Genomic DNA, 20,187 nt, shown 5'->3' on the forward strand with positions numbered 1-20,187 from the left:
TGCTTGCGTCCTCCTATCAACCAAATCCTGCAACTCGACTTACAATTTCACAGTTTCTTGACCAAGTTTCACAAAGCCATATTCCATTCCAACATTTTCTAGACACGCGAAGGATCTTAGCGACACTTGCTTTCCCCCCCCCTCCCACTCAAACCGTGTTAAGCACTCATTGTAGAAACTTCCTATGAACTCAGACGATGTGAGTGCAAACCCCCGCATGTCAAGACTGCATACTTGATTTCTCCTGGTGAAGAAAAATTATAGTTCATACTGTCCTAGGCAATTAACTTCTCCGATGGGGGAATATCCGAGTGGTCTTGTAGCCCGACCAAGGCAAGGTCAATAAGTATGTGGAGGAGAGGGATAGAAACAAGAAATCCATGTAGTTCATGTGGTGGTAGTATATGGAAGCCTGCATGGAGGTCTGCATGTAGGTAGGTAGTAGTTCAGCACTAAGGACAGACAAACGTGCTAGTACGGAAGTTAATTGGGAGAACTGCCGAGTCTTTTTCACCTGCATATCTAGCTATAACGGAGGAAATGACATGTGCTCTCCTCCATACACTACATCGTCAGTAGCAGAAAGGTATTACTGAACTATCATAACTTTCTCTGTTGGAGACTATTTTTATCCCTGGATTGTATCTTTCAACTGAAGAGATTCAAGGGTGATAGTAATAATCACAGTAAAGTAAAGTGGTGAAGCTATAGAGATCAATAGCTGCATGCTCAGGAGGAAAAGGAGACTAACGGTAAGATACGTACCAATCAATACACGGAGGAGAACGGAAGCCGGGCCCAGCCACTGAAGGAGAAACACGGAGGCCCAAAGTATGACGACAGTGAAACGCGTGCGGCCCTTATCGATAGCCTAATCGGGAATGGTCGACCCGCCAACGTGTCTCCATTGACGGCTGAGTCAGCAGTCGAGATCCCTCTGGACTTTTGCGGGCAGGTTTGCGCCCTGACTTTGGTTCCATCTCTCGCAACTTCACGCGGGCTCACGGCCATACGCTCTTTCAAGGCCTGAGTTCCAACGTGCCCTCCCCCTCGTGTCCACCGTCATGGATCTCTCTCGGCTTACCCGTCCTGCAATTCTCTGCCAGTGCTCGCGATGCTCGAGCTCGCTGGCTGCGCTGGAGAACGAGTGGGCCAAACTCTCGAATTCTTACTCCATAGTGGCTGGGTGGCTGAGCGTCGAGCTGCATCGCATTTCCATCTCCTCGGAGAAGAAGCAGATCCCACAATCATCAGAGCTGAGCACCCTACGAGGCCGGATCCTCCAGGAAATCTCCTGTAAGCTCTGCCAACAGAAGTTGGGCGTACTCTGCTCTCTAGACAATGGGTAAGTGGGGAATTATTCCAGAAAGGCTCGTATTCCACGTTCCATAATTAACACAGGAGCAGCCCCAATATCTTCTGGAAGTTGTCGAAGGTGTCGTTCCGGGAAATCGTTACCATGCGCACAGTAGAGCCCGTGTTCAAGGATGGATTGCTCGAACGCCTCCTATGCCCGACTCCTCCCTCCCGACAAGACCGAACCCCAATCCATGCCGGGGCCCTGATACCCACGACATCGACGGAGCTTGATCCCTACAACTTGTCCATGGAACAACAGATTCAGCACCAAGGGCTGAGCCTCGATCACATCTCAAGTTCCGTTAGCAACCTTCACGATACCATGTCCGAGTTGAAGAACGCATTTACCGCTCTCCGCATAGAATTGAACGGCCCAGGTCGATTTGCATCCGATATGGGCACTCCTGCCAGCAAGGACATGATGATCGCAACAGTCTTGAAGGAACTCAGATCTAAAACCGAGGAGATTGAAAGACTGAAGCTCGAAAACGAAGCACTCAAGTTGAAGAACCGCTACGCGGAAGAGCAAACCCTCAGACAAGTACAACCACCGCCACCACCACCACCGCTATACACCGACACAACAGTCCTTGCAGAAGTCCGAAGCCCAGGCCTACTACAAGGGAGCCGGAAACGACCCTGGCCAGACTCATTCCCAAGCGGGCGCACCCAACCAATAGGGGATTCGTTCGACGACTCTTCAGACAGCATCGCCGACTTCTCATTAGAAGACGCCAGCCTACCACCCGTCAAAATTCCCCTGAAGGACAGCACATCCATGTCCACTACAGACAAGACAACTCACGAGCCCACACCATCAGTCTCCCCCACACTCCACATCGAAAGCAACCCCTCCTCGCAACGACAACAGCAACAACAGCAACAACAGCAACAAACCCCCAACCATGGCAACGACCTTGACGACAACCACCACGACAACAGCAACAACTCCGCAACCTCCCACCGAGAAGCCATAGTAAAACGTCCCCGCCTATCCCAATCAACAGACAAACCCGCAACCAGTGGACGAAGACCTGGTCGACCTCCGCGCAAATCATTTAGCCAAACCGCCAAACCAGATATCGCCAACACCACCACCACCACCAACAATAACAACCAAAGTCCCAAACCAAACCCACTGAACGAGCAAAATGGCAACGCGCACAAGGATTCCCAAATCATCGATTCCAGTCCTAGTGACACCCGCACTACAAAGGAGAGTCGACCCGCCCACTCACGAAGCCTGCGCAGCAGATCTCGGCCCCCGTCACGGCGCCAATCCGCCGCAGCCAACACCGACACACGTCCATCGGAGCCGGAGCAGACTGCCCAGAATGGGTTTCAAAATGGGGACGACGTACCAGATCACACTGAACAGTCACAACAGCAACAGCAACAGCAACAACAGCAACCAATGCCCCCACTACACACGGGCAATAAAGAAAACTCGCATCTCGGCGCAAACGGAGTACACAAGTCGGAAACCCGGGAGAAGCGCAAAGCACAGTCCGCCGCGCGGGATATCATGGTACGATTAGCTATGCAACGTGAGGAAGCAATGGAAACTGAGGATTCGCGGTGAGAGCGAGTGGTGTGGGAAAGTAAAAAAGAACAAACGAAAAGTCTTTTGGTTCGAAAGCAAGCAAGCAAGCAAGCTAGACTGACCTGACTCGCTCACTTTATTTCCCTTTTCTACTTCTTTCCAACAATGTATTATCTATACTCTATCTTTGGAGTGACGTGACCTCCCTTCTTTTTTTTTTTTTTTTTTTTTTTTTTTTTTTTTTTTTTCTTTCATGTGTTTGTACAAAAAGTGGCCCCTTTTATCTCTTCTTTACCTACACAGGTATCTTCTAGAGGATCACCCCGCTGCCTTACTATTCATTAGATCTTCTATGGCGTTCCACTTCTATATCTCTATTCCCCACTGGTCTGAGATTGCCAGTCTAGCTTTCTGCACAATGATATCCTCACATTGGGTGTGATTCAGCCTCATTCTTTCCAGTCAATCCAATAATGTTCGGTTATGATATCGCTTTAGTATCGCGGTTGCTCCTTTTTTGACAACGGAAGGTAGATACTAGGCCGTAGGCGAGGGAGTTGTTGATCAGGGAGCGCGGCTCGCATACCCTTGATTAAGAGTTCAAAGCATGGGGAATCTCCGTAGAAAGCCTCGAAAGGCATTCCCAATGAGCGAACCAAACCACCAGGACCTGTATCTTGAACCCGGTCTGCTGCCTGGTCAAAAACACAGTCCCGTACGGAAGAGAGAAAAGATAGAACGAGTTAAGAAGAAAAAAGGCAAGATGTTATTTACTTCACACACATAAACCCGCAGCCTTCTCTGGCTCGCTCACAGGCCTTCTTGAGCGCCTGTTCCTCAGTATCGGTCCATTTGACGGTCAGTTCATCCCACGGTTTGCGGGAGTTGAATTCTTCGCGGAAGGTCTTGTGCATGGCTTGGAGACGGCTGACTTCGCGCGGGTCTCCGGTGCCGGAGTAGACGAGGAATAATGTGCAAGGGGGAAGGGATTGATAGATTTGGTGGATGTTGGAGACGGTGCGGGAGACGGTTTCGGCGAGGTTGCGAGTGGCTTCTTTGGTAGGGGAGACGGCGGCGGATGTCGGCGTCGTTTCTTCAGGAGGCGGAACGAGCGTCGTCGACTCGTTCGCATTGTTGGGGTCGGGCATGCGATTGCACCAGCCGCGATAGACTTCCAGTTCTCGCAACCTGGCCCATGTGAAGTCAACACCGCCTCCGGGAATGGAGGGGTTGCTGTCGTCGCCGTTGACGACACTGGAGATGCCATTTACTACGTCGGTGTCGTTGCTGCATCCTATCGATGCAGTCGCCTGCGACCCAAAGCCGCGCTCGGGGTTGCCCCAGTCGACAACAGCTCCGGTGCGGCCTTCGTTGGTGGACGATTTCCCCGAACGCATGGAGCGTGCAAGGCGCTTGAAGATGCTCTCATTCGATGCCTCACTGGTGCCCCAGCGCTCACCCTTTTCGCACTTCTGCTTCACGAGTTCGAGTACAGCGCGCGCATCTTCAATCGAGTCGTGGCCTGTCTGACCCTTCTGGATCTCTTTTCCGAGATACTTCTGGGTAAGCCATCTCAAGCTGCACTTGAGCGGCGGGCCGCGGGGATGGGGGTAAATAAAGGTGGTGTCGACAATAAATGGGTGAGTGAGCTTCAGGGCGTTCAGGTCGGAGTTTAGAGAATGGCCGACAAGGATGGTACGAGGCGTAAGAAGGGAGAGGAGCTTCTGCTGGATGTCGGCAAGGGTGGTGGTGACGGGATCGAGTAACTCTTTGGTGATACCGGAGAATCGAGTCAAATAGTCGATGATAGGTCGCTGGGGTTTCACCAACTCATCTAGTACAACCTCGCCATCCCACCGGACCATACTGATGCGCGTAAGCTCAGATTGGCCACCTTCAGTGACACACATCTCGCAATCCAACGCTAGCACATCCCGGCCTGCGGTCATGCTGCCTTGCTGGATTTCAGAGTCTGGTACCTGACCAGCCTCCAAGCTCTCGACGTGAGTATCAACCCATCCATCTTCCTTGGAGTTTCCGGCCCGCTTACGATTCTCCAACAAAGTCGACTTTTCTTGTTCTGTGGCGAGTAGAGCCGGATGAAGCACGTAGTCGTTCTCTCGGAGATCGTCCAGGGAGCTGATGAAAGTGGTGATGGGTGTACGTTGGAAGGCGATGCTCTTGTCCACCTTGGGCGGTTTCACTCCTTTCGTGTTACTGTCCTTGCTCTTAGGTAGAGCAGAGAGAAGTATGGCTTGGAGTGGAGAGTGGATTTTGTTGTACTTAGAATCACCGGGGGCTCTTACGGGCCAGGCGTGAGGGAACATGTCCGCTAGCGGCTGTAGGGGTGCCGGAAGGTCACTGCGCGAAAGAGGACGAGGATTGAAACGATGTGACCGGTCCTCCAGCGGTAGGCCTTGCTTCCAGCGGGCGAAGTCTTCCGATTTCGTATCCTCCTCCATTGCCTTGTCCGCACTAGCAGATTCTGTTGTCTTCTCGCTCACTGAATCTGCATCCAGAGGAAGTGATCCGTCGAACATGCCCAATTCCAGACCAGGCACCATTAGCACGACAATCTTCCTGACATGACCAGAGTGTTTGACTGAGATCCACTGCGGCGCGATGCCATCAGCAAAGCAGTAGAGTAGCAGACTCTGGAGATCGGCGATCCGGATGGAGGATTGCAATCGGCCTTCAACATAGGTGAGGACGGGGTATTTGATCTTCTCCCCATCCACGCGTTTCTTCTTCGAGGCTCTTTCCTTCGGCATATCATCCTGCGCCTTCCCTGGTTCGTCCGAATCGATACTGTTGTGAGACTTCGTCTTGCCTGCGTTTAGGAGCGAAAGAGTTTGAGCAACGCCAAAGCCACTCGCATCTGAGCCGTTCTTTACTGGGTCTTCGTCATCTGAGCATCCAGCCTCCGTGCGCTTGCGCTTATTTCCTCCCATTATGTATGGGGCGACGACCGGTGCGGCAAAGAGCAAATCAAGACAGGATTGGGGGATCGGAAGGCCTGCTAGCTGCAGAGGAATCGACCAGAGACACCCGACGTGCTTCCGATATCGCAATGCCAACTCAGACAGTCACAAGCAGGTCCAGACAAGGATGAGGATTTGGCGCGACCAGAAGATCGACAGAGGCCGCGCGACGCAGAATCCCGCCGACTTTTGAGGCACGTGATGATAATCTATCTGGTTACCGTACGGTACGGATAACATGCAGGGCTCGCCCGCCTATCAACGGAGCAGCGTGTTCCTGCGTTTAAAAGCTGCAAGCACAATCAACGCTGGATATTGAAGTTAGATAGTAGGATACAATATCTATGGCGTCGGCTGCATCAGCCACAGGGTGACTGCTAGCGCCCATGGCAGCATTTCTGTTGCTGACTCACCATGGGCCACCGAGTCTCCGTCTTACGCCGAGGATCGCAGCAGTAAAAAGCGGGTAAGAGCCGTGTATTACAAACGGCCCCGATGGTTCGATCTGATAAGCGGCCAAAAATTCGCCATCGGTCAGCCATCTTCCTCTGCTCCTCCCCATCTTCCCTCTCCATCTCGGCCACATCGTGGGGCACATTGTGACTCTTTCCCCTCTGCCTCTCGCCTTCTTTCCTTCCTACCCTCCTCCGCTCCCAAGTCCATCTGCCTTCCTTCAAACTCCACTCATTCTTTTCGAATATACACTCTCCCATCGTCACATTAGACGCCAAGTTTTCCCCGCCGAAACCCCACCCCAGTAACCCAACCGAACTATCACCATGTCCTCCCTCGTCGAAGTCGCCTCCGAGGCCGAATTTCCCAACATCATCTCCTCCCTCCCCCCGTCATGCTTGCAGGTTCTCTACTTCCACGCCCCCTGGGCTGCTCCTTGCGCCCAAATGCGCGCCGTCCTCTCCGCCCTCGCCTCTCAGTACCCCGCTACCACCCCTCCCTCCATCGCCTTCCTCAGCGTCAACGCCGAGGAGCTCCCTGATATCTCGGAAGAGTACAATGTCACCGCTGTCCCCTTCGTAGTCCTCGTCCGGGACAACAAGATTCTGGAAACCATCAGCGGCAGCGAAGCAATCCAAGTGCGTGATGCCGTTGAGCGCCACGCCGGTGCCGCTGCCGCCGCCTCTGCAGACGGTGCTCCCAAGACCGTCATCCCCCCACCATTGACAGCCGTGCCTCGAGAGAACGTCCCAGCCACCGCTACACAGGCCCCCGCCACGAACGGCAACGCTGCCGCCCCCGCATTGACTCCCGAACAGTCGAAGGAAGCGTTGTTTGCGCGTCTCGCGGAGCTGGTGAAGGCTGCGCCGGTGATGTTGTTCATGAAGGGATCGCCCAGTGCCCCGCAGTGTGGATTCAGTCGGCAAATTGTGGGCATTCTGCGCGAGCGGAGCGTCAAGTACGGATTTTTCAACATCTTGGCCGATGAGGATGTGAGACAGGGCCTGAAGGAGTTTGCGGATTGGCCTACCTTCCCGCAGTTGTGGGTGGAGGGTGAGTTGGTTGGTGGGTTGGATATTGTAAGCACCTCTCCTCTATTTCTTCAATCTCCATGGTGTATATGCAGTACTAACATGATATTTCTGAATAGGTCAAGGAGGAACTTGAGAACGATCCCGATTTCTTGGACCGCTTCTCCGTTAACAAGCCCGCTACTGCTTAAGCTCTAGAATTCAAGTTGAATGATACCACGGCTTTGTCCGTATTGGGTAGTTTCTTCCTTCCTCTTCTGCCCTTCTTTTCTTTATCTTCATGTTTGTCTTTTCAACTCTTGATTGTTAGAGTTTGAGATCTAGCGGCGTCTTGCTCCTCTTCCCTGTGTCAATTATTTACTCGCTGATTACATAGTACTTTACTGGATGATATCTATACCCATGAGTGCCATGGGGAAAATTTTGTCGCCCTTTATATAAAAATACCAAAATGAAAGACCACTTATTATATGATATGATTGACTCATTCATGACCGCTTAGTATAAAACTATGTATATAAATCATGTGCCGGACCCTCCAGTCACAGCTGTATGCAGTACGTACAAAACGTATATGATACATCGTCCCCTTTGTATAAATAGCAATGGATATTTGCTTCCTCTCCCAACCCCAAATAGTCCAAAAAACTAGGGCAATTCATCCGGCTTAATCATCCCCTTCAACATCTTAACATGTTTACTATTCAGCCCCTTGCGCTTCAACCTCCACAAATTTGGATACTTATTCGACGAAGTCTTAAACTCCGACAACATAGCATCCTCATCTACATACGCCCCAGCCAGCCACCGCTCACCGGTATTAGTCTTGAATCCGCGCCGAGCATGCGCCACACGACGATTCTCAAAGATCACACATTCACCCGGGTTCAACTTCAGCTCGAACATGTAGCGTTCGTCCTCAAGCAGGGAGGCGAACTTAGCAAGAGCCTCATTCTTCTGGCGGAACTTGCGGGGCACAGGAGACTGCATCTGCCTGGGGGCCTGGAAAGGAGGTGAGTAGTTAACATGGACGAGACGGGATTTAGCGAAGTTGGTTCCTTCCCGGACGCTGTCATCGAACGTCTCTGTTTCGAAGACGGGCCATGAATTCGTGTAGAAGTGATTGGGGTGGTTGTATTCGTAGGGGATGTGATGGTGGAGGAGACGGTAGTAGTTTGTGTGGTCGTCTTGTTTCATGTCGTATGCTACGCGGAAGGTGTCGACGAAGAGTGATTCGCCTCCCTCGCAGGAATTCTGGAGACAGTGCAGGAGCTGGTAGCCTGGGGGGTCGTTCATGTACATCAGGTCCATGTGGAAGCCGAGGAACTGGTTGGTGTAGGCGACGTTGGTGGCTTGGGGTACGCTGCGCACGTCCCAGGTGCGGCCGTAGAAGGTATCGCGAATGGGACCCATGCGGGTGGCGATCTTCTCGACCATTTCGCGCGAGTCTGGGATGTCTTTGATGAAGATGAGGCCGAGCTCGGCCAGGGTGCGCATGGACCACGCGAAGGAGATGTCGTTGTTGATGAACTGGTCGTATGTGATCCAGTGCTGCCAGTGTTGCATGCGGCTGTTGTCCCAGTATGCTCGCCAGCGGTTTTTGCCGGCGGATTCCATTTCCACGGGGGTCATGATGGGGTGTCGAAGCTGGCGGAGGTCATATGTGGACTGGTGTGTTGAGTCGGCGGGAGCGTCGCGGAGGTCGTTCTTCCATGTTACGTGCAGCTTTCCGTGCTTGATGGTAGGGTTCTCGGAGACAATGTCGGAGGATATGTCGCTCGTGCGGAAATTGCGTTGTTTGGAGTGAGGATCCACGCAGGAAGAGCATTTGCAGGAGTCGCGAAGAATAATGTCTAGGATCTCAATGGGTGGTTTGCGAGCCTCTTCAATGATTATGCCCCCATCTTTGCGTCTAATTGTGTATCTGCTATCCTGATACTCTATTATCCCAGAGCTTGTCTCCTGAGTCTTTCCATCGTGCTGATCACCTGCTTCCGGAGGTGAGGACTGGTTTGGCTGCGACGATGCAGGATCATTGCTTTGACTTGCTACTTCATGTGATGCACTCATTTCGGCAGTCGCATTGCTGGCCGCGGAGACAATACTGCTAGCTGCGGGAGCAGCATCACTTGATGTGGGAGCCACATTGTTGGAGGGAGGTATAGCACCCGCTGCTGAGCGACGAATGACAGAGGATGAATAGACACGACGGCTGATAATGGAGGCCGGGGGGAGTGAGGCCCGAGGAAGGCGAAGGGCGGTTCGCAACAGACGAGACATGACGGATACTAGCAGCGAGGTGACCTGCTATGTGAAGCGTGAAGGTGCCCGCATCCACAAAACTGCACGTTCGGGGGGTGAAGGAGAGCTGGAGAAGAAAGTGGGACGCCAGGAGATCCCCCAGACAATAACTTATGATCCGATGCGACTTTGTTTGTACCGAGGTTTTTTAGAGGCACCTGATTGGGCACCAGCTCGCCGCCGCTTTAAGGTACTAGCCAGGCAGTCAGGCAGCCAGGCAGTAAGGCAGAGATATCAGGCATCATCATCGACCAGGGGATTTTCTTGCCATCCCTTGTGTATGGAGTATAATCGCCCGCTGCTAGATTAACGTCGCATGAATAGCAGTAGCTTAGTAGATATGAACCTATGTTTCTCCGGGTGTGACTAGTGTCAATAAGTATCCACGGAAGTAAATCCGGCAGTCTGAAGTCTCCGAAAGTCCGTCCGGAGGAAAAGAAACCAAGCAACCAACGGACACACGTCATACCTTTAGAGCGGTAGCATCATTTTTACCCTTTTTTTCTTGCCCGTCGCCTTTCTATCTACAAGGCTTATAAGCGAAACAACCACTTAATACACACCACCACCACAGGGGAAACCACATCAATGACAACCCTTTTATAACGCTGCATTACTCGCGACCATAAATTTCACTTCAAATACCTAACTTTCTCTCGCTTTACTCATCAACCGTCACATGCATGTCGGCCGGGGGAGAACACCTCAAGGATGAGGTACGCAACCACCCCGGATTATCATGCACCATTTTCTCCATCCATCCATTCAACAATCCAACCATACACACACCCCATGACTTCGCACCATCTCTTAATCCTCGATACCAATGCGCAAAAGCTAACCAATCCCTTACAATGACCAGGGCACACGACGACAAGTCGTCCTGGCAGGCGGAATAGCCGGTCTCGTCTCACGGTGCGCACTCTTCCATCTCCCACATCCTCCAAAACAACTCACAGGAAACAAACCACCTAACCCATCCCTCTCCTTTGCCTCTAGTTTCTGCGTCGCCCCCCTAGACGTCGTCAAAATCCGGCTCCAGCTACAAATCCACTCCCTTTCAGACCCGACCTCCCACCGCGATGTAACCGGTCCCATCTACAAGGGCACCCTCTCGACGATGCGAGAAATCATTCGTCAAGAGGGCATAACAGTACGCCTTGATCCCTTTATCCTCTCTAATATCCACCATCCTCTAATGCGATATTACTTCCCCCCAACAGGGTCTCTGGAAAGGCAACATCCCCGCGGAATTAATGTACGTCTGCTACGGGGTGATCCAATTCTCGGCATACCGAACAACAACACAAGCACTAGCACAACTCGAGCCGCACCGTCTACCACCATCCGTCGAGTCGTTTGTCGCAGGCGCCACGGCCGGAGGTCTGGCCACGGCATCTACATACCCATTAGATCTACTGAGGACGCGGTTCGCCGCGCAGGGCACAGACCGAGTGTACACGTCGCTGATGTCGTCGGTGAGGGATATCGCGCGGAATGAAGGGTATAGGGGATTCTTTCGGGGGTGCAGTGCGGCTGTGGGGCAAATTGTTCCGTATATGGGACTGTTCTTCGCGACGTATGAGGCGTTGAGGCCGCCGTTGGCGCAGTACCAGGATTTGCCATTTGGGTCGGGGGATGCGGCGGCTGGGGTGATTGCGAGTGTGTCGTCGAAGACGGTGATGTTTCCGTTGGATTTGGTTCGGAAGAGATTGCAGGTGCAGGGTCCGACGCGGCAGTTATACATTCACCGCAATATTCCCGAGTATCAGGGCGTCTTTAATACGATGAAGATGATTCTGCAGACGCAGGGTATCCGGGGACTCTATCGGGGTCTGACGGTGAGCTTGTTCAAGGCTGCCCCTGCCAGTGCAGTGACAATGTGGACCTATGAGACTTCTTTGCGACTTCTTCAGGATATGGAGGTGGCTACGAGCAAGGATGGTTGAGCTTACAGGTTCCCGCACACTCGCAACACCTGACTTTGTATATTATGTGATAACATACTAGACTTTTTGATTTTTCCATGTGGAATACCATTTTCGCGCCCTTTCGAAAGACTGACGAATTCATGTGCTCATATTTTCCCGCAGCGCGTGTATCGGTTCATTATTAGGTAAAAGCAGGGGAATCAAACAACGCTAGGGACGCATGAACAGAAGGGGGTGGTCGCAAGCATTAAGGACGGGCAAGACACAATTTGACCGGCAAAGTGAGACAGACGGACAGACCAAGAAACGAAGCGACCAAAGCAGTACAAGTTAACAGGGTGTGAGAGGTATCAGTACTCAACCTCCTCACCCTCCGGCTCCAGACTGTCGTTGGCAACTTCTTCATAGTCCTTCTCCAGCGCAGCCAGGTCCTCACGAGCTTCGGAGAACTCGCCTTCTTCCATACCTTCACCCACGTACCAGTGAACGAAGGCACGCTTCGAGTACATGAGGTCGAATTTGTGGTCAAGACGGCCCCATGCTTCCGAAATGGAGGTCGTGTTGGAGAGCATGCTGACGGAGCGGTCGACGGGAGCGAGCTCGGTATCAGGAACCCGAACGGGCTTCTGGTAGTTGATGCCCAACTTGAAGCCGGTAGGGCACCATTCAACGAGATTGAACGAGGCCTTGGCCTTGAGGGAGGCGATGGCCTGGGTGCAGTCACGGGGTACCACGTCACCGCGGTACAGCAGAGCCACTGCCATATACTTGCCCTTGCGAGGATCACAAACCACCATCTGATTGTTCGGCTCGAAACCTGCAAGCCATTGTTGATTAGCCATCCACCAATGCCAGTGCCGCAATAGTAGGACTCGCGGACAAGTACGTACACTGGAATGTGAGATCCTGGACCTTGAAACTCTCGTGGGAGCTACGGCTGCTCGAGACCACGGGTGCATACGAAATCAAGGGGTAGTGGATACGAGGGAATGGCACCAAGTTGGTCTGGAACTCAGTCAAGTCGACATTGAGGGCACCATCGAATCGGAGACTGGAGGTGATAGAGCTGACGACCTGGGCGATCAGGCGGTTAAGGTGCTCATAGCCAGGGCGCGGGATGTCCAAGTTGCGACGACAGATGTCGTAAACCGCCTCGTTGTCCACCAAGAAGGTGCAGTCGGCGTTTTCAATAGTGCTGTGAGTGGAGAGAACAGCGTTGTAAGGCTCAACGACGGCGGTCGAAACACGAGGGGAAGGGTACACCGCAAACTCAAGCTTCGACTTCTTTCCATAGTCGGTGGAAAGACGCTCAAGCAGCAAGGCACCGAAACCGGAGCCGGTACCACCGCCGAAAGAGTGGAAGACCAAGAACCCCTGCAGGGAGTTACAGTTATCTGGCGTGTGTAAGCCTAGTTCTCGCAGAGGGTCAGGTTTCAGAGAATTGTGGTGAGCCTACCGGAGACACGACGAATGCGGTCGGCAACCGATTCAACGAGTTCCTTTCCGATGGTGTAATGTCCACGGGCATCTGACGAGCATTAGCCTACATGTTTAAGCACATTTAGAGGAGGTTCATACAGTTGTTGGCGGCATCTTCCTTTCCGCTAATCAACATTTCGGGGTGGAAAAGCTGACGGTACTGGCCGGTGCGGATCTCATCGACAGGCTGCATACATCAGTTCACCAGATACAATCAATGATGCCATCCTTTTTGGATAAGCCCGTACCGAAGGATCGAGATCCACGAAGATAGAACGAGGGACATATTTGCCGCTGTGTGTCTCGGTGAAGAAGGTTTCAAATGAACCGCCCGAATTGATGGCGTCATCCGCTTCAGGGTTGAGCTGACCGTCTGCCTTGAGACCGTGTTCAAGAAGGTACCTGCCGTGAGGGTCACAGGTCAGCATGGAGTCACTGATGAAGCATCTAGATCGGAGTACAATGAAAAGCGGTGAAGACGTACAGCTCCCAAGCACTGTTACCAAGCTGGATACCAGCCTGGCCAATGTGGATGTGGCAGACCTAATGAAAAATAATAGTTAGAATAGAGAAACCTGGAGCTTTGATGAAGAAGTTGAATGAGAACTGGTTTGTGAGGTTGTGAAGCTCAATGTTGATAAGGGGAGGGGTTTGATGGTGCGGGGGCGCCCAAGGTAAATAGAACGGGGGGTAGTATACCTCGCCTCGCATGTTGGACAATGGGTCCGGTTATCGTTGTAAACAGACGCAAGGGGTTCTCTCTGCGGTGTAAAGGTGATTATCAACAGCCTGGGAAGACAAGCAGTGGATTGACACCCAGAGGATGATGAAAGCAGAACAAGGGATGAGATGGAGGATGAGGGAGTTCCTGAGGATGGAAAGAGAGCAGGAGCGACAAATGGTGCCAGTCGTTCTTGCCGGTCCAATAAACAAGACAAAGCCTCCTTGGACCAATCAGCGGCTCTTCTGCTCCCGACCGACCGATCAGTCGATCAGCACGTGAACTTCACTCGGTTTCCCTTTACCTCCCACTGAAGCGGACACCGACATTGTGAATCCTGGATACTCTGAAGAATGATAGAAGCATTATCTATCAATATTTAAGCATTTTCAACCTATATAAGACCTTTCCTATCATCGCGGATTCTTTATACTCCACGTGCCTCCTGCCGTGGAATGCGGGGAAGCCTTCCTTGGGATTCGTATATGTGTGACAGTGGTTTGACCTGCACAGACCAGGGGTAGCTGCGATGCCGTTGCTAGCTTTGCAATAGCTGGATGGAGTAGACTATAGATCTAGTTACTCAAGAGGGGCGAGTGAACGATACGGGAATCATGATGGAAGAGATATGGGAACTTTCTGGTGTCGATCTTCCCCGCACTGTTCCGCTACACCATGCTCAAGGCTCAAGCATTTGTGCCTACCAGTTACTTAACGTGAACCAATAAGAGCAAGAAGACAGGTAGGCAGACAGACACGATGGCTAGACAACAATGACCTGATCACGAATTTGGGATCGTATCTCTGGCGTTGTCGAACACTGGTAGGTACATGGGAACCAACGCGGCCAAGTTGATGCTGAGATGGCAAGCCGTTATCGATGGATGCCATTCTCCCTACTGTCTACAAAGTATCTGAGGTGGCCCTTGCGCCTCGACCATTTTGAGCATCGTAAGCATAATTCATAAGCTTCCATTTACGGTTATCATGGTCTTCTCATCTACCGTGCAGATGACCGCAGAGATCTTCAGTGGACATGGCGGGGCAAGACACGTCAACAGCCGAGAGCGGATCTGCCAATGGTAAACGCTGTGGTGGCAGTTATGATGTCGAGGGACAATAACCCAATCGAGATCATCTCATTGACAACCGTGATAGGGTGAGTGGAAGGTGCAGATAATGGAGGATGGAGGTAACCGAGAGCATAACTACTACTATGTGCATACAACGACACAGTAAGTGCAGAAGCCTATCAGAATGGTGCTTGGTGGTATTTCCGAATATAGTACTGTGTAGGGATAATTCCTCGGTAGGTTAGCCGCGTCCCTCCTTGTCACCTATCATAACTTTCATAAGAGGCGGTCTCATCCATCCATCTAGCACTTGAAGTCGAAGGATTGGCTGATTGAAAGACACTAGCGTGTAGAAATCAAGTTTTGAGACGTCAAGACTCAGATAGTGTCTATGAGTGGAATCCTCCAGGCTTAGCGCTATATACTAGTGTTGAAGCTATAGACTGCACTGACTCGCGCCTTGCAAACTATAATATTCCCTAATAATGTGATCAGCATCGGAAAAATATGATGATAAAGCAGTAACCGGACAAGATGTACTGTGTAGAGACCAAGCAAAGCCATAGGCGTTTTTCGCAGGGGGGGGGGGGGGGGGAAGTTACGCCTCCGCCGTAAGTCTGACCGATGAATCAAAGATGGCTTTATGCATTACTTGTGCATTTGGACCGGCGGAGGAGGACAGCCGGGAGTGCCTGAGGTGGCGTTTCTTGGCGGTGGCCACTTTTTGCCCTTTCCACATTATTATTACTATGCGTCAAAGACTTCGGAGAATACTCGCTGAGTGCGATAACAACATCATTTCTTCCAGACTTGACATCTGCTTGGAACCTTCCCACCATTCATCCGCGGATACTGCATCTGCAAAGCATGAGAAACTCTCCTACATCAAGTATGAAATTGAGTTTGCCTTTTATTTCTTTTTTTTTTCTTTCTAAAGCCCGCTGCAAGACCAAATCCCGCGAAATGCCAAGCGCGGCCCCCTCTCAGAGTCAAGTCGTTAACGCACTCTCGCCGTGAGACTGAGACACCCGACTAGGGCTGCAACGATGGAGGAGCTAACGCAGGTAGTTTGGGTTAGCAACTTAGCATGAAGGGTATTCTGGGTCCCAGAGTTTTTCTTTGGACCCGTTTGAAGTTTCTAACGTTAGATGACTCGGACCCACTGGGCGCCACTGGGCCAGAACCGCTGCTGATTGCTGAGTGCACGCCCACTGGATCCATATTGATCGCGGTCTTGGATCGTAGAATGACCGCCACCCGCGGCCACCCTCTGATAGTGCGTCCATTGTTCATGCACATGGCTGAGATTCTTTCCAGGGTAGAGGGTCAGTGATCAGTATACATGGGACTTGCCAAGTGTCCCTTGTAAAGAGGCATCATGAGGGTGGTGACGATCAAATGGGGTTGAGGAGAAGTCTGGTGCATAACCGAAGCCTGACTCGAGGATGGAAATGGTCTGGACTGTTGCCAAACCTTCATTGAATCTCCCGTGGTGAAATTGTCCCGTGCGATCGGCATCTCGCCCGCATCGATCTCCTCCTCCTGGTGCTTCTGCTGCTGCTGTCGAATTGTCGAACCAAAGGCCAGTCTTATTTGGTTCGGTACCTTTCTGTCTTTTCTTTTCCTTTTATCTTTGCATGGGCTCCCCTCCCCACCTGGTGCATTCTGTCCTTTGCTTCTCATTGTCATCACTTTTCCTTTCCCTTCCCTTTCCCTCCCTCTGCATCTTCATCTCCTCCTACTTGTTTCGGTGCATTTTCCTTTTCCTCCATCTGCACAATCCTACTAGTGCCCGCTTATCTCCCGTTCCTTTTTGAGCCACCGGCCAGAATCAATGCATCATTAGCTTGGCTGGTTTTCGGAAGGATTTCCCACCAGTGTACTCCGTAGGTCAGTCTTCGCCCTTGCTCGTGTTCTTCCTCGGTTGCGCCAGACCCTCTTTTATTCCCTAGGATGTTTTCCTTCCTTCTGTCTATCCTGTTGATTCTTCATCACTGTGTACTATGTTTTGGTGGTTAAGCTTTGGCATGGCCTCCTCTTGACCGGTACTGGTCTAACATACCCAGCATATAGTCTGTTTCTAGACCAGTTCAATCTATAATTCTAGTGCTAGTCGGCCTATAATCTAGCTCTGCGCTTTCGACTCCTGGCCCGGTGCCAACATGTCGACCTCCATGGGGGAGCATCTTGCTCCTGATCACCCGGAAGAGAAGAGCAAGCACCGATTGGACGATGGAACTCCTGACTCTGACGAAGGCACCTACGTCTATGACAGCGCGAGTAATGGTCACCACCTGAGAGTGGACACTTCTTACAATGACTTGGATAGGACCGCCCTGTGCTCCCCTGTCACTGCGCGAGAAGAATCTACGCGTCTAGAAGACGACCTGGCAGTGATGGAGGCTGAACGGATGGTTTCACTGTCCACCCACGAGGGAGAGTCGAAAAAGAGTGTGAAAGACGACCGTACATCCATCTCTCGCTCTCGTTCCCGTTCTCGCTCGCGCCGGTCCGAACATGTCGACGAGTTCGATGAGGCCACCAATCCGCTGCATGAGAAAGCTGCGGTTTACAACCCACCCGAGAATCCCAATACCAACATTGCCAGATTAGTCAAGAAGCTGCATGAATCCAGTTTCGTCATTCGCTACCTTACCTACATCCTGCCCCTGGTGATCATTCTATTGATTCCGTTGTTGGTTGGCGCGCTGGCATATCCAAATGCCAGTGTCGGAGGGGTCCAGTTGCTTTGGTTTTCAGTCTGGTTGGAAATTGTCTGGTTAACCTTGTGGGCTGGAAGAGTGAGTCCCCATGATACCTTTACTCGCTCCCCATCGCCTCGTTGCTAATCTGATTCTTGACAGATCGTGTCCAAATTGATCCCTATACCTGTGAATGCGCTCGCTAGTATCTTCACCAACAATGCGAAGAAATGGCGTGATCTTGCCAAGCAATTGGAGTTGCATGCGACCCTTTTCTTCTGGTGGTTGGGTATCGAAATCTCTTTCCTGCCCACGATGAAGAATCATCACGTGGACGGAAACCATGCTACGCGCTCCTGGGAAAACACGCTCAACAAGATCATCATTTCCGTCTTCGTTTGGACGATCCTCAACCTGGTGGAGAAATTCATCATTCAGCTAATCGCCATCAGTTTCCACACGCGTACTTATGCTGATAGGATCGAGATCAACAAGTTCCAGATTGGCAGCTTGACCAAACTGTACGATTTCTCTCGCAGAAAAATCACTGCTAAGGACAAGGAGTTTGAGGAGCAAAAACAGTCCGGTTCTAACACCGGTCTCAAGATCCCGTTCCATTACGCCGGTAAAGCCGGGCGCCTTGCCAAGGGTGCCTTTACCAAGGTTGGTGATGTTGCTGGTGCAGTTGCAGCGGATTTCACTGGTCGTACAGCCACCAACAGCAACCACCCTTACCAGGTTGTGCTGGCTCTGCTGCGGACCACGAGCGGTTGCCAGGTTCTGGCTCGGCGACTCTACCGGACCCTCGTGCGGGATGGCTTTGAGACCGTTTTCTCTGGCGATCTGAAGGAAGCGTTTGATAACAATGACGAAGCCGAGGCGGCTTTTACCATGTTCGACAAGGACATGAATGGAGATATCTCCATGGAGGAATTGGAGTCAGTGTGCGTGGAAATTGGACGCGAGCGCAAAGCCATCACTGCGTCCTTGAAGGATCTCGACTCTGTCGTCGGAAGACTCGACAACGTACTGGAATTCTTCGTGGTTGTCATTGCCGTGATCGTGTTCTTGACCTTGATTTCCACCTCGGCTGCGGGCGTGCTCACGTCTGCCGGCTCCAGTATTCTCGCGTTGTCTTGGCTGTTCTCTGCCACTGCACAGGAGTTCCTTCAGTCTGTCATATTCGTTTTCATCAAGCACCCGTTTGATGTCGGTGACCGTGTAACGGTCTATGGTAACGCGGGTGATGCGGGCCTGGGTGACGATTACTTCGTCAAGCAGATTTCTCTCTTGTATACCGAGTTCAAGAAGATGCAGGGTCACGTTGTTCAAGCCCCGAACAGTTATCTGAACGGTCTGTTTATTCTCAACCAGCGCAGATCAGGTGCCCTTGCCGAGGCTGTGCCCATTGTCATCAAGTATGGTACAACTCTCGAGCAAATTGATGCTCTTCGCCAACGGTTGTTGGAATTTGTCCGCAGCGAACGCCGCGAATTCCAGACTAACATCCTCACCGAGATGCGCGAGGTGACTGAAAACTTCTCAGTCACCCTCAATGTTGTTTTCTTCTACAAGTCCAACTGGCAAAATGAGGGCTTGCGTTTGCAACGTCGCAATAAGTTCATTTGCATGCTCATGCTTGCCTTGCAAGAGATTGGCATCGAAGGCCCACGCATGAACCTCCAGGGTGCCCGTGTCGACATTCCCTTCCATGTCGCTGGGTTCCCTTCGCATAACATGGGCGCTCCCCCGGGCAGCAGTGATGGCCGGCCTCCGCCCACCCCTGTCTACCAGCACGATTCGCTTCCTGAGAATACCGGCTCCAGCAGCTCCGTCCGTCAGCATTCGATCCTTCGCAAGGGTATGGACGCCGCTGCTGCCCGGGCCCGCGGTGACTCGATGCTCACGCGGAAGCATGTTGACTTCTCCCTGGGCATGCGCGATGTTTCTTCCGGCGACGTTATGGGTGATGTGTTCGAAGATCGCCACACTCGTGTGGATGACGTTGTTCGGATGGCCAACCGTGAAACCGCGGAGCGTCGCATTCAAGAGGAAGAGGAAGAGGAAGCCGAGCGGCAGAGCCGTGCATCTACCTCTCACCGCCGAAGCCACTCCAACACCAGCCACCCGTCTGCGGCGCGCTCCGGACGCCAGTCCATGGAATCTCAAGGTGGTCACAGTTTGTCCTCCGTCAGTCGCGGCCGGTTCTTCCGTCATCGCAACAGCATCAGCAGCCGCGGCCAGGCTGATCTGGAACAAGGGCAATCCCATGGCCAGCCATCACCTCAGATCCGCGCCGTGTCGCCCGCCATGGACGAGAAATGATTTCATTTCAATAGTGCGGTACTCATTCTGGAAATGACTGCCCATTGCGCACTTGTACCTTGTTTATTCGTCCCTATTACATACTGTTGAGTGATTTATTCTCGATCATATCAGCATGGCCACTCTATAGATATACACCTTTCCCTACATACCAATCGGCGGCGGCATGTTTGTTTTCTATTTCTTCGTCAATAACTACTGGTTGGACAGGCATCAATATATTGTCACAGTTGGTTCGTCGAAATATTCATATGACCAGACTACTACTAGTACTATTGTGTGTGTGTA

At 51.9% G+C, this 20,187-nt stretch overlaps 7 protein-coding genes across 7 annotated transcripts; 4 read left to right on the plus strand and 3 right to left on the minus strand.

Annotated features, from left to right (window-relative positions):
- Positions 1–1,064: 1,064 nt before the first annotated feature.
- Positions 1,065–2,941, plus strand: ASPBRDRAFT_57522 (uncharacterized protein; the record flags this gene model as incomplete). The annotated part of the gene is made up of 2 exons (XM_067627758.1): positions 1,065–1,345; positions 1,408–2,941. The coding sequence occupies 2 exons, from the start codon at positions 1,065–1,067 to the stop codon at positions 2,939–2,941; spliced, it is 1,815 nt and encodes a 604-aa protein (XP_067476215.1).
- A 218-nt stretch (positions 2,942–3,159) lies between these two features.
- ASPBRDRAFT_183295 (RNA exonuclease) lies at positions 3,160–6,106 on the minus strand. Its single transcript, XM_067620000.1, has 2 exons — positions 3,677–6,106; positions 3,160–3,618 (listed from the first exon to the last, which is right to left on the minus strand). Exons 1-2 carry the CDS (start codon positions 5,851–5,853, stop codon positions 3,495–3,497), a joined length of 2,301 nt encoding a protein of 766 aa, XP_067476216.1. The 5' UTR covers positions 5,854–6,106; the 3' UTR covers positions 3,160–3,494.
- Positions 6,107–6,662: 556 nt separating this feature from the next.
- ASPBRDRAFT_131627 (PICOT family protein) lies at positions 6,663–7,558 on the plus strand (the record flags this gene model as incomplete). Its single annotated transcript, XM_067618348.1, has 2 exons — positions 6,663–7,415; positions 7,487–7,558. The coding sequence occupies 2 exons, from the start codon at positions 6,663–6,665 to the stop codon at positions 7,556–7,558; spliced, it is 825 nt and encodes a 274-aa protein (XP_067476217.1).
- Positions 7,559–8,015: 457 nt separating this feature from the next.
- On the minus strand, positions 8,016–9,647 carry ASPBRDRAFT_32714 (putative Gamma-butyrobetaine hydroxylase subfamily; the record flags this gene model as incomplete). The annotated part of the gene is made up of 1 exon (XM_067623047.1): positions 8,016–9,647. The coding sequence occupies one exon, from the start codon at positions 9,645–9,647 to the stop codon at positions 8,016–8,018; it is 1,632 nt and encodes a 543-aa protein (XP_067476218.1).
- Positions 9,648–10,220: 573 nt separating this feature from the next.
- ASPBRDRAFT_46239 (thiamine transporter TPC1) lies at positions 10,221–11,967 on the plus strand. Its single transcript, XM_067625591.1, has 4 exons — positions 10,221–10,384; positions 10,531–10,583; positions 10,668–10,821; positions 10,892–11,967. Exons 1-4 carry the CDS (start codon positions 10,352–10,354, stop codon positions 11,615–11,617), a joined length of 966 nt encoding a protein of 321 aa, XP_067476219.1. The 5' UTR covers positions 10,221–10,351; the 3' UTR covers positions 11,618–11,967.
- Positions 11,950–13,789, minus strand: ASPBRDRAFT_57527 (tubulin alpha chain; the record flags this gene model as incomplete). Its single annotated transcript, XM_067627759.1, has 7 exons — positions 11,950–12,416; positions 12,490–13,008; positions 13,056–13,127; positions 13,178–13,265; positions 13,327–13,480; positions 13,563–13,621; positions 13,778–13,789. 7 exons carry the CDS (start codon positions 13,787–13,789, stop codon positions 11,950–11,952), a joined length of 1,371 nt encoding a protein of 456 aa, XP_067476220.1.
- A 3,245-nt stretch (positions 13,790–17,034) lies between these two features.
- On the plus strand, positions 17,035–19,899 carry ASPBRDRAFT_131584 (Mechanosensitive ion channel family; the record flags this gene model as incomplete). Its single annotated transcript, XM_067618341.1, has 2 exons — positions 17,035–17,673; positions 17,737–19,899. 2 exons carry the CDS (start codon positions 17,035–17,037, stop codon positions 19,897–19,899), a joined length of 2,802 nt encoding a protein of 933 aa, XP_067476221.1.
- Positions 19,900–20,187: the final 288 nt, after the last annotated feature.

The sequence above is a fragment of the Aspergillus brasiliensis genome, assembly GCF_001889945.1.
Source record: "Aspergillus brasiliensis CBS 101740 unplaced genomic scaffold ASPBRscaffold_11, whole genome shotgun sequence".
NCBI classification, from domain to species: Eukaryota; Fungi; Ascomycota; class Eurotiomycetes; order Eurotiales; family Aspergillaceae; genus Aspergillus; species Aspergillus brasiliensis.

What these genes read in the sequence shown, in the direction of transcription:
- ASPBRDRAFT_183295 (XM_067620000.1), bottom strand. Translation starts at nt 5,853, where the DNA reads ATGGGAGGAAATAAGCGCAAGCGCACGGAGGCTGGATGCTCAGATGAC. An exon ending in TGCGGGTTTATGTGTGTGAA is followed by an intron (nt 3,619 to 3,676) that starts GTAAATAACATC and finishes CTCTCTTCCGTA; the next exon opens with CGGGACTGTGTTTTTGACCA.
- ASPBRDRAFT_46239 (XM_067625591.1), top strand. Translation starts at nt 10,352, where the DNA reads ATGTCGGCCGGGGGAGAACACCTCAAGGATGAG. An exon ending in GAGAACACCTCAAGGATGAG is followed by an intron (nt 10,385 to 10,530) that starts GTACGCAACCAC and finishes TACAATGACCAG; the next exon opens with GGCACACGACGACAAGTCGT. An exon ending in TTCGTCAAGAGGGCATAACA is followed by an intron (nt 10,822 to 10,891) that starts GTACGCCTTGAT and finishes TCCCCCCAACAG; the next exon opens with GGTCTCTGGAAAGGCAACAT.